This window comes from Pezoporus occidentalis, unplaced genomic scaffold, assembly GCF_034315485.1.
Source record: "Pezoporus occidentalis ecotype Australia unplaced genomic scaffold, CSIRO_AGI_Poc_V1 ctg1459, whole genome shotgun sequence".
Classification (NCBI taxonomy): Eukaryota; Metazoa; Chordata; class Aves; order Psittaciformes; family Psittacidae; genus Pezoporus; species Pezoporus occidentalis.
In genome coordinates, this window is record NW_026913273.1 from 1,027 (window position 1) to 14,053 (window position 13,027).

The 13,027-nt window shown below is 63.6% G+C and overlaps 1 protein-coding gene across 1 annotated transcript; it reads left to right on the plus strand.

Annotated features, from left to right (window-relative positions):
• Positions 1-663: 663 nt before the first annotated feature.
• GPS2 (G protein pathway suppressor 2) lies at positions 664-10,552 on the plus strand (the record flags this gene model as incomplete). Its single annotated transcript, XM_062610319.1, has 7 exons — positions 664-801; positions 3,514-3,556; positions 4,878-4,994; positions 5,966-6,048; positions 8,162-8,327; positions 8,978-9,067; positions 10,422-10,552. Coding segments are annotated over 7 exons (753 nt in total), but the record flags the coding sequence as incomplete, so codon positions are not given.
• Positions 10,553-13,027: the final 2,475 nt, after the last annotated feature.

The window sequence follows — 13,027 nt, forward strand, 5'->3', positions numbered from 1 at the left end:
TGCCCCATTGCCCCCCATTACCCCATTGCCCCCATTGCCCCATTGACCCCCATTACCCCATAACCCCCATAACCCCCATTGACCCCCATTACCCCATCGCTCCCCATTACCCCATTACCCCATTGCCCCCCATTGACCCCATTGTCCCCCATTACCTCATTGCCCCCCATCGCCCCCTATTGCCCCCCATTGCCCCCATTACCCCATTGACCCCCTTTACCCCATCGCCCCCATTGCCCCCATTGCCCCCCATCTCCCCATGGCCCCCCATTGACCCCATTGTCCCCCATTACCTCATTGCCCCACATTTACTCTCATTGACCCCCATCGCCCCCATTGCCCCATTGCCCCCATTGCCCCATTGCCCCCATTGACCCCCATTGACCCCCATTGACCCCCATCACCCCATTACCCCCCATTCCCCCCATTGACCCCATCACCCCATTGCCCCCATTGCCCCCCATTGCCCCATTGCCCCCCATTGCCCCCATTGACCCCTTAACCCCCATTACCCCATTGCCCCATTGCCCCCCATTGCCCCATAACCCCCATTGACCCCATTGACCCCATTACCCCATTGACCCCCATTGCCCCCATTCCCCCCATTGCCCCCCATTCCCCCCATTGCCCCCCATTGCCCCCCATTCCCCCCATTGCCCCATTGCCCCCCATTGCCCCCATTGCCCCCCAGAGGAGGAGGAGGTGGACAAGATGATGGAGCAGAAGCTGCGGGAGGAGCAGGAGCGGCGCCGGCGCAAGGAGCTCGAGGAACGCATGTCATTGGAGGAGACCCGCGAGCAGGTGGGCGGGGCATGCCCTTATATGGCCAGCCCAGGGCGGGGCTTCGCCTTATATGGGCAAAGAAAAGAGGGGGGGGGTTGCCCTTAGCGCTGCTCGGGGCTGTGACCCCGCCTCTCTTTAGGCCACGCCCCTTTGTCCTTTAGCCACGCCCCCTTCTCCTTTAGCCACGCCCCCTTCTTTAGCCACGCCCCTTTAGCCACGCCCCATCGTTGACTCCTCCCCCTTCCCATGCCTCTGGTTCTCTTTGCTTGGCCCTATGGGGAAACCCAAGCTCTGCCCCTTCCCCGGAGATGTGGGGCTCAGCCCCATAGGTGTGGGTCCTAGCCCCATAAGTGTGGCTCCCACCCCATAGATGTGGGTCCCAGCACCATAGAAGTGGGTCCCAGCCCCATAGATGTGGGTCCCAGCCCCATAGATGTGGGTCCCAGCCCCATAAGTGTGGCTCCCAGCCCCATAGATGTGGGTCCCAGTACCATAGAAGTGGGTCCCAGCCCCATAAGTGTGGCTCCCACCCCATAGATGTGGGTCCCAGCCCCATAGATGTGTCCCCCAGCCCCATAAGTGTAGCTCCCAGCCCCATAAGTGTGTCCCCCAGCCCCATAAGTGCGTCTCCCAGCCCCATAAGTGTGTCCCCCAGCCCCATAAGTGTGGCTCCCAGCCCCATAAGTGTGTCCCCCAGCCCCATAAGTGTGTCCCCCAGCCCCATAAGTGTGTCCCCCAGCCCCATAAGTGTGGCTCCCAGCCCCATAAGTGTGGCTCCCAGCCCCATAAGTGTGGCTCCCAGCCCCATAAGTGTGGCTCCCAGCCCCATAAGTGTGTCTCCCAGCCCCATAAGTGTGGCTCCCAGCCCCATAAGTGTGGCTCCCAGCCCCATAAGTGCGGCTCCCAGCCCCATAAGTGTGGCTCCCAGCCCCATAAGTGTGTCCCCCAGCCCCATAAGTGTGGCTCCCAGCCCCATAAGTGTGTCCCCCAGCCCCATAAGTGTGTCCCCCAGCCCCATAAGTGCGGCTCCCAGCCCCATAAGTGTGGCTCCCAGCCCCATAAGTGTGGCTCCCAGCCCCATAAGTGTGTCCCAGCCCCATAAGTGTGTCCCCCAGCCCCATAAGTGTGGCTCCCAGCCCCATAAGTGCGGCTCCCAGCCCCATAAGTGCGGCTCCCAGCCCCATAAGTGCGTCTCCCAGCCCCATAAGTGTGGCTCCCAGCCCCATAAGTGCGGCTCCCAGCCCCATAAGTGTGGGTCCCAGCCCCATAAGTGTGGGTCCCAGCCCCATAAGAGCTCCCAGCCCCATAAGTGTGCAGGTGCTCCCAGCCCCATAAGTGTGCAGCTCCCAGCCCCATAAGTGCGTCTCCCAGCCCCATAAGTGCCCCTGCCCCATTGCTCCCAGCCCCATTTCTATAGGGCCCAGCCCCATAAGTGTGGCTCCCAGCCCCATAAGTGTGTCCCCCAGCCCCATAAGTGCGTCTCCCAGCCCCATAAGTGTGGCTCCCAGCCCCATAAGTGTGGCTCCCAGCCCAGCCCCTCCCAGCCCCATAAGTGTCCCCCAGCCCCATAAGTGCCCCCCCAGCCCCATAAGTGCCCCATAACGTCCCCCAGCCCCATAAGTGTGTCCCCCAGCCCCATAAGTATAAGTGACACCCCCAGCCCCATAAGTGACCTTCTCCTGCCCCATAAGTGACACCCCCAGCCCCATAAGTGCCCTTCTCCTGCCCCATAAGTGACACTGCCAGCCCCATAAGTGACACCCCCAGCCCCATAAGTGCGTCTCCCAGCCCCTCCCAGCCCCATAAGTGTGGCTCCCAGCCCCATAACTGTGTCCCCCAGCCCCATAAGTGTGGGGCCCAGCCCCATTTCCCTCCATCAGCCCCATTTCTCTGGCTGCCAGCCCCATAGCTGTGTCCCCCAGCCCCATAAGTGTGGCCCCCAGCCCCATAAGTGACCCCGCCAGCCCCATAAGTGTGTCCCAGCCCCCCCCCAGCCCCATAAGTGACCTCCCAGCCCCATAAGTGCGGCCCCAGCCCCATAAGTGCCCCATAAGTGGTCTCCCAGCCCCATAAGTGTGTCCCCCAGCCCCATAAGTGTGGCTCCCAGCCCCATAAGTGTGTCTCCCAGCCCCATAAGTGTGAGTGTGGCCCCCAGCCCCATAAGTGCCCCCCCCAGCCCCATAAGTGTCTCCCAGCCCCATAAGTGCGCTCCCAGCCCCATAAGTCCCCCAGTGTCCTGGCTCCCAGCCCCATAAGTGTGTCCCCCAGCCCCATAAGTGTGGGTCCCAGCCCCATAAGTGTGTCCCCCAGCCCCATAAGTGTGGCTCCCAGCCCCATAAGTGCGTCTCCCAGCCCCATAAGTGTGTCTCCCAGCCCCATAAGTGCGTCTCCCAGCCCCATAAGTGTGGCTCCCAGCCCCATAAGTGCGTCTCCCAGCCCCATAAGTGTGGCTCCCAGCCCCATAAGTGTGTCTCCCAGCCCCATAATCCCCCCCCCCAGCCCCATAAGTGTGGCTCCCAGCCCCATAAGTGTGGCTCCCAGCCCCATAAGTGTGTCTCCCAGCCCCATAAGTGTGGCTCCCAGCCCCATAAGTGCGTCTCCCAGCCCCATTTCTCTCCCTCGCAGCCCCATTTCTCTGGCTGCCAGCCCCATAGCTGTGTCCCCCAGCCCCATAAGTGTGTCCCCCAGCCCCCCAAGTGTGGGTCCCAGCCCCAGAGCTCCCCCTTGCAGGTGCAGAAGCTGCAGGCCCGCCTGGGGGCGCTGCAGGGGTGGGGCAAAGGGGGGTTAAAGGGGGTGGGGGAAAAGGGGGTGGGGAAGGGGGGGGGTGGGGAGGGGCTTAAAGGGGGGGGTTAAGGGGGTGGGGTTAAAGGGGGTGGGGTTAGGGGGGTGGGGTTAAAGGGGGTGGGGTTAAAGAGGGTGGGGCTTAAAAGGGGGTGGGGTTAAAGGGGGTGGGGTTAAAAGGGGGTGGGGCTTAAAGGGGTGGGGTTAAAGGGGGGTGGGGTTAAAAGGGGGTGGGGTTAAAAGGGGGTGGGGTTAAAGGGGGTGGGGTTTAAAAGGGGGTGGGGTTAAAAGGGGGTGGGGTTAAAGGGGGTGGGGTTAAAAGGGGGTGGGGTTAAAGGGGGTGGGGTTAAAAGGGGTGGGGCTAAAAGGGGGTGGGGCTAAAAGGGTGTGGGGTTAAAGGGGGTGGGGTTAAGGGGGGTGGGGTTAAAGGGGGTGGGGTTAAAAGGGGGGTGGGGGTGGGGTTAAAAGGGGGGTGGGGGCTAAAAGGGGGTGGGGTTAAAAGGGGGTGGGGCTAGGGGTGGGGTTAAAGGGGGTGGGGTTAAAGGGGGTGGGGTTAAAAGGGGGTGGGGCTAAAGGGGGTGGGGCTAAAGGGGGTGGGGTTAAAGGGGGTGGGGTGGGGTTAAAAGGGGGTGGGGTTTAAAAGGGGGTGGGGCTTAAAGGGGGTGGGGTTAAAGGGGGTGGGGACTAAGGGGGTGTGGGGCTAAAAGGGGGTGGGGTTTAAAAGGGGGTGGGGCTTGGAGGGGGAGGAGCTGAATGGTGAGGTCGGGGGGGAAGAGGGCGGGGCTTAAATGGGGTGGGGCTAAAAGGGAGTGGGGTTTAAAAGGGGGTGGGGCTAAAAGGGGCTGTGGGTTAAAGGGGGTGGGGTTAAAAGGGGGTGGGGCTAAAAGGGGGTGGGGCTAAAAGGGGGTGGAGTTTGGAGGGGGTGGAGCTGAATGTTGAGGTCTGAAGGGGGTGGGGTTTAAAGGGCGGGTGGACGGACAAAGGGGGTGGAGCTTAAAGGGGCGTGGTTTAAATGGGTGGGGTAGAAATGAGGGGAGGGGCCTGAAGATGGGGCCCTAAGGGGGTGGAGCTTAAAGGGGGTGGAGCCTGAAGGGGGAGGAGCCTGAAAGGGGAGGCCTGAAGGGGGTGGGGCTTAAAGGGGTGGAGCCTGAAGGGGGAGGAGCTTAAAGGAGTTAAAGGGGCGGGGCCTAAAGGGGGTGGGAGGAGCCTATGGGGGGCGGAGCCTATAGGGGGCGGGGCCTAAATGGGAGGTGGGGTGGGGGGGGGGGCACTGATGGGGGGGTCTCTGTTTGGCCCCGCCCCCATCCTCGGAGGCTCCGCCCCCTCGCGTGACCACGCCCCCTTTCCCCACAGTGACCTCACGACGCTCACAGCGGCCGCCTACCAATCAGGGCTGCCCGTGCACGGGACCCACATCCTCAACATGCAGAGTAGGGGCTATGGGGCTCTATGGGGTCTCTATGGGTCTCTATGGGGCTCTATGGGGCTCTATCGGGCTCTATGGGGCTCTATGGGGCTCTATGGGGGCTCTCTGGGGCTCTATGGGGCTCTATGGGGCTCTATGGGGCTCTGTGGGGCTCTATGGGGCTCTATGGGGCTCTATGGGGGCTCTATGGGGCTCTATGGGGCTCTATGGGGCTCTATGGGGCTCTATGGGGCTCTGTGGGGCTCTATGGGGGCTGTGGGGCTCTATGGGGTCTCTATGGGGCTCTATGGGGCTCTATGGGGCTCTATGGGGGCTCTATGGGGCTCTATGGGGCTCTATGGGGCTCTATGGGGCTCTATGGGGCTCTATGGGGCTCTATGGGGTCTCTATGGGGCTCTATGGGGGCTCTATGGGGCTCTATGGGGTCTCTATGGGGCTCTGTGGGGCTCTATGGGGGCTCTATGGGGCTCTATGGGGCTCTATGGGGTCTCTATGGGTCTCTATGGGGCTCTATGGGGTCTCTATGGGTCTCTATGGGGTCTCTATGGGGTCTCTGGGGCTCTATGGGGCTCTATGGGGTCTCTATGGGTCTCTATGGGGTCTCTATGGGTCTCTATGGGTCTCTATGGGGCTCTATGGGTCTCTATGGGGCTCTATGGGGCTCTATGGGTCTCTCTATGGGGTCTCTATGGGTCTCTATGGGTCTCTATGGGGTCTCTATGGGTCTCTATGGGTCTCTATGGGGTCTCTATGGGTCTCTATGGGTCTCTATGGGGTCTCTATGGGTCTCTATGGGTCGCTATGGGTCGCTATGGGGTCTCTATGGGTCTCTATGGGTCGCTATGGGGTCTCTATGGGTCTCTATGGGTCGCTATGGATCTCTATGGATCTCTATGGGTCTCTATGGGGCTCTATGGGGTTTCTATGGGTCTCTATGGGTCTCTATGGGTCGCTATGGGGCAGCTCTCCCCACAGGCAGCCCCGGGGGTCACAGCCGCGCCGGGACCCTGATGGCCGCTGACCGGGCCAAGCAGATGTTCGGGCCCCCCGTGATCACCGTGAGTGGGGCTGGGGCTGGGGGGCGCTATGGGGCTGCCCCATAGATGTGGGGCTGGGGGGGCGCTATGGGGCTGCCCCATAGATGTGGGGCTAGGGGGTGCTATGGGGCTGCCCCATAGATGTGGGGCTGGGGGAGTGCTATGAGGCTGCCCCATAGATGTGGGTCTGGGGGTTGCTATGGGGCTGCCCCATAGATGTGGGGCTGGGGTGGGTGCTATGGGGCTGCCCCATAGATGTGGGGCTGGGGGGCGCTATGGGGCTGCCCCATAGATGTGGGGCTGGGGGGGCTGCCCCATATGGGGCTGCCCCATAGATGTGGGGCTGGGGGGTGCATGGGGCTGCCCCATAGATGTGGGGCTAGGGGGAGCTATGGTGCTGCCCCATAGATATGGGGCTGGGGTGGAGGGGTGCTATGGGGCTGCCCCATAGATGCCCTGGGGCTGGGGGTGGGGCTATGGAGCTGCCCCATAGATGTGGGGCTAGGGGGTGCTATGGGGCTGCCCCATAGATGTGGGGCTAGGGGTTGCTATGGGGCTGCCCCATAGATGTGGGGATGGGGAGGAGGGGTGCTATGGGGCTGCCCCATAGATGTGGGGCTAGATGTGGGGCTGCTATGGGGCTGCCCCATAGATGTGGGGCTAGGGGTTGCTATGGGGCTGCCCCATAGATGTGGGTCTGGGGGTTGCTATGGGGCTGCCCCATAGATGTGGGTCTGGGGGGTGCTATGGGGCTGCCCCATAGATGTGGGGCTGGGGGGGCGCTATGGGGCTGCCCCATAGATGTGGGGCTAGGGGTTGCTATGGGGCTGCCCCATAGATGTGGGGCTAGGGGGTGCTATGGGGCTGCCCCATAGATGTGGGGCTGGGGTGGGGCTATGGAGCTGCCCCATAGATGTGGGGCTGCCCCATAGATGTGGGGCTGGGGGTTGCTATGGAGCTGCCCCATAGATGTGGGGCTGCCCCATAGATGTGGGGCTGGGGGGTGCTATGGGGCTGCCCCATAGATGTGGGGCTGGGGTGGGCGCTATGGGGCTGCCCCATAGATGTGGGGCTGGGGTGGGCGCTATGGGGCTGCCCCATAGATGTGGGGCTGGGGGGGCGCTATGGCTGCCCCTGCCCCATAGATGTGGGGCTGGGCCCCATAGATGGGGCTGCCCCATAGATGTGGGGCTGGAGGGGTTAGATGGGGCTGCCCCATAGATGGGGCTGCCCCATAGAGATGTGGGGCTGCCCCATAGATGTGGGGCCCTGGGATGTGGGTCTGGGGGCTGAGCTATGGGGCTGCCCCATAGATGTGGGGCTGCCCCATAGATGTGGGGCTGGGCGCTATGGATCTGCCCCATGCCCCATAGATGGGGCTGCCCCATAGATGTGGGGCTGGAGGGGGCGCTAGAGGGCTGCCCCATAGATGTGGGGCTGGGGCCCTGCCCCATAGATGTGGGGCTGCCCCATAGATGGGGGTCTGGGGGGGTTGCTATGGGGCTGTCCCATAGATGTGGGGCTGGGGGGTGCTATGGGGCTGCCCCATAGATGTGGGGCTGGGGTGGGCGCTATGGAGCTGCCCCATAGATGTGGGGCTGCCCCATAGATGTGGGTCTGGGGGGGCGCTATGGGGCTGGGGGGCGCTATGGGGCTGCCCCATAGATGTGGGGCTGGGGGGCGCTATGGGGCTGCCCCATAGATGTGGGGCTGGGGGTTGCTATGGGGCTGCCCCATAGATGTGGGGCTGGGGGGGCGCTATGGGGCTGCCCCATAGATGTGGGTCTGGAGGGGGCGCTATGGGGCTGCCCCATAGATGTGGGGCTGGGGTGGGCGCTATGGGGCTGCCCCATAGATGTGGGGCTGGGGTGGGTGCTATGGGGCTGCCCCATAGATGTGGGGCTGCCCCATAGATGTGGGGCTGGGGTGGGCGCTATGGGGCTGCCCCATAGATGTGGGGCTGCCCCATAGATGTGGGTCTGGAGGGGGCGCTATGGGGCTGCCCCATAGGTCTGGGGATGGGGAGGAGGGGTGCTATGGGGCTGCCCCATAGATGTGGGGCTGGGGGGGCGCTATGGGGCTGCCCCATAGACGTGGGGCTGGCCCTGAGCCCCATCTCCCCCCCCCCTTCCAGACGCGGCACTTTGGGGCCCAGCCGAGCTATGGGGCAGGGGGGGAGCACGGAAGCTTCCAGGGGGCGCAGGGGGGGCCGGGCCCCTTCGCTGTGGGGCAGAGCCAGCACCCGTTCCCCCCCGGGCAGCCCGGGCCTGTCAGCTACGGAGCCTCGCAGCAGATCCGAGGTGGGGGGCGCTATGGGGCAGGGGGGAGGTGCTATGGGGTGCTATGGGGCAGGGGGGAGGTGCTATGGGGCAGGGGGAGGTGCTATGGGGCAGGGGGGAGATGCTATGGGGAAGAGAGGAGGTGCTATGGGGCAGGGGGGAGATGCTATGGGGCAGGGGGGAGGTGCTATGGGGCAGGGGGGAGGTGCTATGGGGCAGGGGGGAGATGCTATGGGGAAGAGAGGAGGTGCTATGGGGCATGTGGGGGGGAGATGCTATGGGGCAGGGGGAGGTGCTATGGGGCAGGGGGGAGATGCTGTGGGGTGCTATGGGGAAGAGGGGAGATGCTATGGGGTGCTATGGGGCAGGGGGAGGTGCTATGGGGCAGGGGAGAGATGCTATGGGGTTCTATGGGGAAGAGAGGAGGTGCTATGGGGCAGAGGGGAGGTGCTATGGGGCAGGGGGAGGTGCTATGGGGTGCTATGGGGCAGAGTGGAGGTGCTGTGGGGCAGGGGGAGGTGCTATGGGGCAGAGTGGAGGTGCTATGGGGCAGCCATGGGGCACGTATGGAGCTGTTAGGGGCTCTATGGGGTCTCTATGTGTCTCTATGTGTCTCTATGGGTCTCTATGGGTCCCTATGGGTCCCTATGGGTCTCTGTCGCCCCCTACAGGCCCGGCGGCCTTCCCAGCGCTCCCGTTCCTGCCCCAGCAGCAGCCGGGGGGCGGCTTCGGCCTCCACGGGCACTTCCCGGCGCAGACAGGTGGGGATGGGGCTGAGCCCCATAGAGAGCCCTGCCCCATGGATGTGGGGCTGAGCCCCATAGAGAGCCCTGCCCCATAGATGTGGGGCTGAGCCCCATAGAGAGCCCTGCCCCATAGATGTGGGGGGGCTGAGCCCTGCCCCCCATAGAGAGCCCTGCCCCATGGATGTGGGGCTGAGCCCCATAGAGAGCCCTGCCCCATAGATGTGGGGCTGAGCCCCATAGAGAGCCCTGCCCCATGGATGTGGGGCTGAGCCCCATAGAGAGCCCTGCCCCATAGATGTGGGGCTGAGCCCCATAGAGAGCCCTGCCCCATGGATGTGGGGCTGAGCCCCATAGAGAGCCCTGCCCCATAGATGTGGGGCTGAGCCCCATAGAGAGCCCTGCCCCATAGATGTGGGGCTGAGCCCCATAGAGAGCCCTGCCCCATGGATGTGGGGCTGAGCCCCATAGAGAGCCCTGCCCCATAGATGTGGGGCTGAGCCCCATAGAGAGCCCTGCCCCATAGATGTGGGGCTGAGCCCCATAGAGAGCCCTGCCCCATAGATGTGGGGCTGAGCCCCATAGAGAGCCCTGCCCCATAGATGTGGGGCTGAGCCCCATAGAGAGCCCTGCCCCATGGATGTGGGGCTGAGCCCCATAGAGAGCCCTGCCCCATAGATGTGGGGCTGAGCCCCATAGAGAGCCCTGCCCCATAGATGTGGGGCTGAGCCCCATAGAGAGCCCTGCCCCATAGATGTGGGGCTGAGCCCCATAGAGAGCCCTGCCCCATAGATGTGGGGCTGAGCCCCATAGAGAGCCCTGCCCCATAGATGTGGGGCTGAGCCCCATAGAGAGCCCTGCCCCATAGATGTGGGGCTGAGCCCCATAGAGAGCCCTGCCCCATAGATGTGGGGCTTAGAGAGCCCTGCCCCATAGATGTGGGGCTGAGCCCCATAGAGAGCCCTGCCCCATAGATGTGGGGCTGAGCCCCATAGAGAGCCCTGCCCCATAGATGTGGGGCTGAGCCCCCCATTAGAGAGCCCTGCCCCATAGATGTGGGGCTGAGCCCCATAGAGAGCCCTGCCCCATAGATGTGGGGCTGAGCCCCTTCCATTGCCCTGCCCCATAGATGTGGGGCTGAGCCCCCTCCATTGCCCTGCCCCATAGATGTGGGGCTGAGCCCCATAGAGAGCCCTGCCCCATAGATGTGGGGCTGAGCCCCCTAGATGTGGGGCTGAGCCCCCTCCATTGCCCTGCCCCATAGATGTGGGGCTGAGCCCCATGCATTGCCCTGCCCCATAGATGTGGGGCTGAGCCCCCTCCATTGCCCTGCCCCACACCTGTGGGTCTGACCCCTTTCCTCCCCCCCCAGGGTTCCTGCCCCCCCCCAGCAGCACCATCCCCCTGCAGAAGCAGCTGGAGCACGCCAACAGCCAATCAGGATTCAGCGATGCCGTGAGCGGGGCGGGGCTATGGGGCTGGGATTGAGGCTATGGGGCAGCGGTGGGGCTATGGGGGATGGATCTATGGGGCAGGGCTATGGAGGTGGTTGGGGGGGATGGGGCAGGACCATGGCAGCGGGGGGGGGCAATGTGGCACGCTATGGGGCAGGGCTACGGGGGATGGATCTATGGGGCAGGGCTATGGGGGGATGGATCCATGGGGTAGGGGTCTAAGGGGGACGGATCTATGGGGCAGGGCTATGTGGGGATGGATCCATGGGGGTAGGATCTATGGGGCAGGGGTCCAAGAGGGATGGATCTATGGGGCAGGGCTATGGAGGTGGTTGGGGGGGATGGGGCAGGACTATGGCAGTGGGGGGGGCAATGTGGCACGCTATGGGGCAGGGCTACGGGGGATGGATCTATGGGGCTGGGATATGGGGGAGGGGTCTAAGGAGGATGGATCTATGGGGCAGGGCAATGGGGGGATGGATCCATGGGGGCAGGATCTATGGGGCAGGGATATGGGGGGGAGGGATCCATGGGGGCAGGATCTATGGGGCAGGGGTCCAAGGGGGATGAATCTATGGGGCAGTGCTATGGCGGGATGGATCCATGGGGGCAGGGTCTATGGGGCAGGGGTCCAAGAGGGATGGATCTTTGGGGCACGGGTCCAAGGGGGATGAGTCTATGGGGCAGTGCTATGGGGGGATGGATCTATGGGGGAGGGGTCCAAGGGGGATGGATCTATGGGGCAGGGCAATGGGGGGATGGATCCATGGGGGTAGGATCTATGGGGCAGGGATATGGGGGGGATGGATCCATGGGGGTAGGATCTATGGGGCAGGGGTCCAAGAGGGATGGATCTATGGGGCAGGCTATGGGGCAGGGCTATGGAGGTGGTTGGGGGGCATGGGGCAGGACTATGGCAGCGGGGGGGGCAATGTGGCACGCTATGGGGCAGGGCTACGGGGGATGGATCTATGGGGCTGGGATATGGGGCAGGGCAATAGGGGGATGGATCCATGGGGGAGGGGTCTAAGGGGGACGGATCTATGGGGCAGGGCAATGGGGGGATGGATCCATGGGGGCAGGATCTATGGGGGGGTGGATCCATGGGGGTAGGATCTATGGGGCAGGGGTGCAAGGGGGATGAATCTATGGGGCAGTGCTATGGGGGGATGGATCTATGGGGCAGGGATATGGGGGGGAGGGATCCATGGGGGCAGGGTCTATGGGGCAGGGATATGGGGGGTATGGATCCATGGGGGTAGGATCTATGGGGCAGGGGTCCAAGAGGGATGGATCTATGGGGGAAGGCTATGGGGGGCATGGATCCATGGGGGCAGGGTCTATGGGGGGGTGGATCCATGGGGGCAGGATCTATGGGGCAGGGGTCCAAGGGGGATGGATCTATGGGGCAGTGCTATGGGGGGATGGATCTATGGGGCAGGGGTCCAAGGGGGATGGATCTATGGGGCAGGGCAAGGGGGGATGGATCCATGGGGGCAGGGTCTATGGGGGGGGTGGATCCATGGGGGCAGGATCTATGGGGCAGGGGTGCAAGGAGGATGAATCTATGGGGCAGGGCAATGGGGGGATGGATCCATGGGGGCAGGATCTATGGGGCAGGGATATGGGGGGAGGGATCCATGGGGGCAGGATCTATGGGGCAGGGGTGCAAGGGGGATGAATCTATGGGGCAGTGCTATGGGGGGATGGATCTATGGGGCAGGGCAATGGGAGGATGGATCCATGGGGCAGGGCAATGGGGGGATGGATCCATGGGGGCAGGGTCTATGGGGGGGTGGATCCATGGGGGCAGGGTCTATGGGGTAGGGGTCCAAGGGGAATGGATCTATGGGGCAGGGCTATGGAGGAATGGATCCATGGGGGCAGGATCTATGGGGCCGGGCAATGGGGGGATGGATCCATGGGGGCAGGATCTATGGGGCAGGGATATGGGGGGATGGATCCATGGGGGCAGGGTCTATGGGGCAGGGGTCCAAGAGGGATGGATCTATGGGGCAGGGCTATGGGGGGCATGGATCCATGGGGGCAGAGTCTTTGGGGGGGGTGGATCCATGGGGGTAGGATCTATGGGGCAGGGGTGCAAGGGGGATGGATCTATGGGGCAGGGCAATGGGGGGATGGATCCATGGGGGTAGGATCTATGGGGCAGGGGTCCAAGAGGGATGGATCTATGGGGCAGGCTATGGGGCAGGGCTATGGAGGTGGTTGGGGGGCATGGGGCAGGACAATGGCAGTGGGGGGGGCAATGTGGCACGCTATGGGGCAGGGCTACAGGGGATGGATCTATGGGGCTGGGATATGGGGCAGGGCAATGGGGGGATGGATCCATGGGGGAGGGTCTAAGGGGGACGGATCTATGGGGCAGGGCAATAGGGGGATGGATCCATGGGGGCAGGATCGATGGGGCAGGGCTATGGGGGGGGATGGATCCATGGGGGCAGGATCTATGGGGCAGGGGTCCAAGGGGGATGAATCTATGGGGCAGTGCTATCAGGGAAGGGGG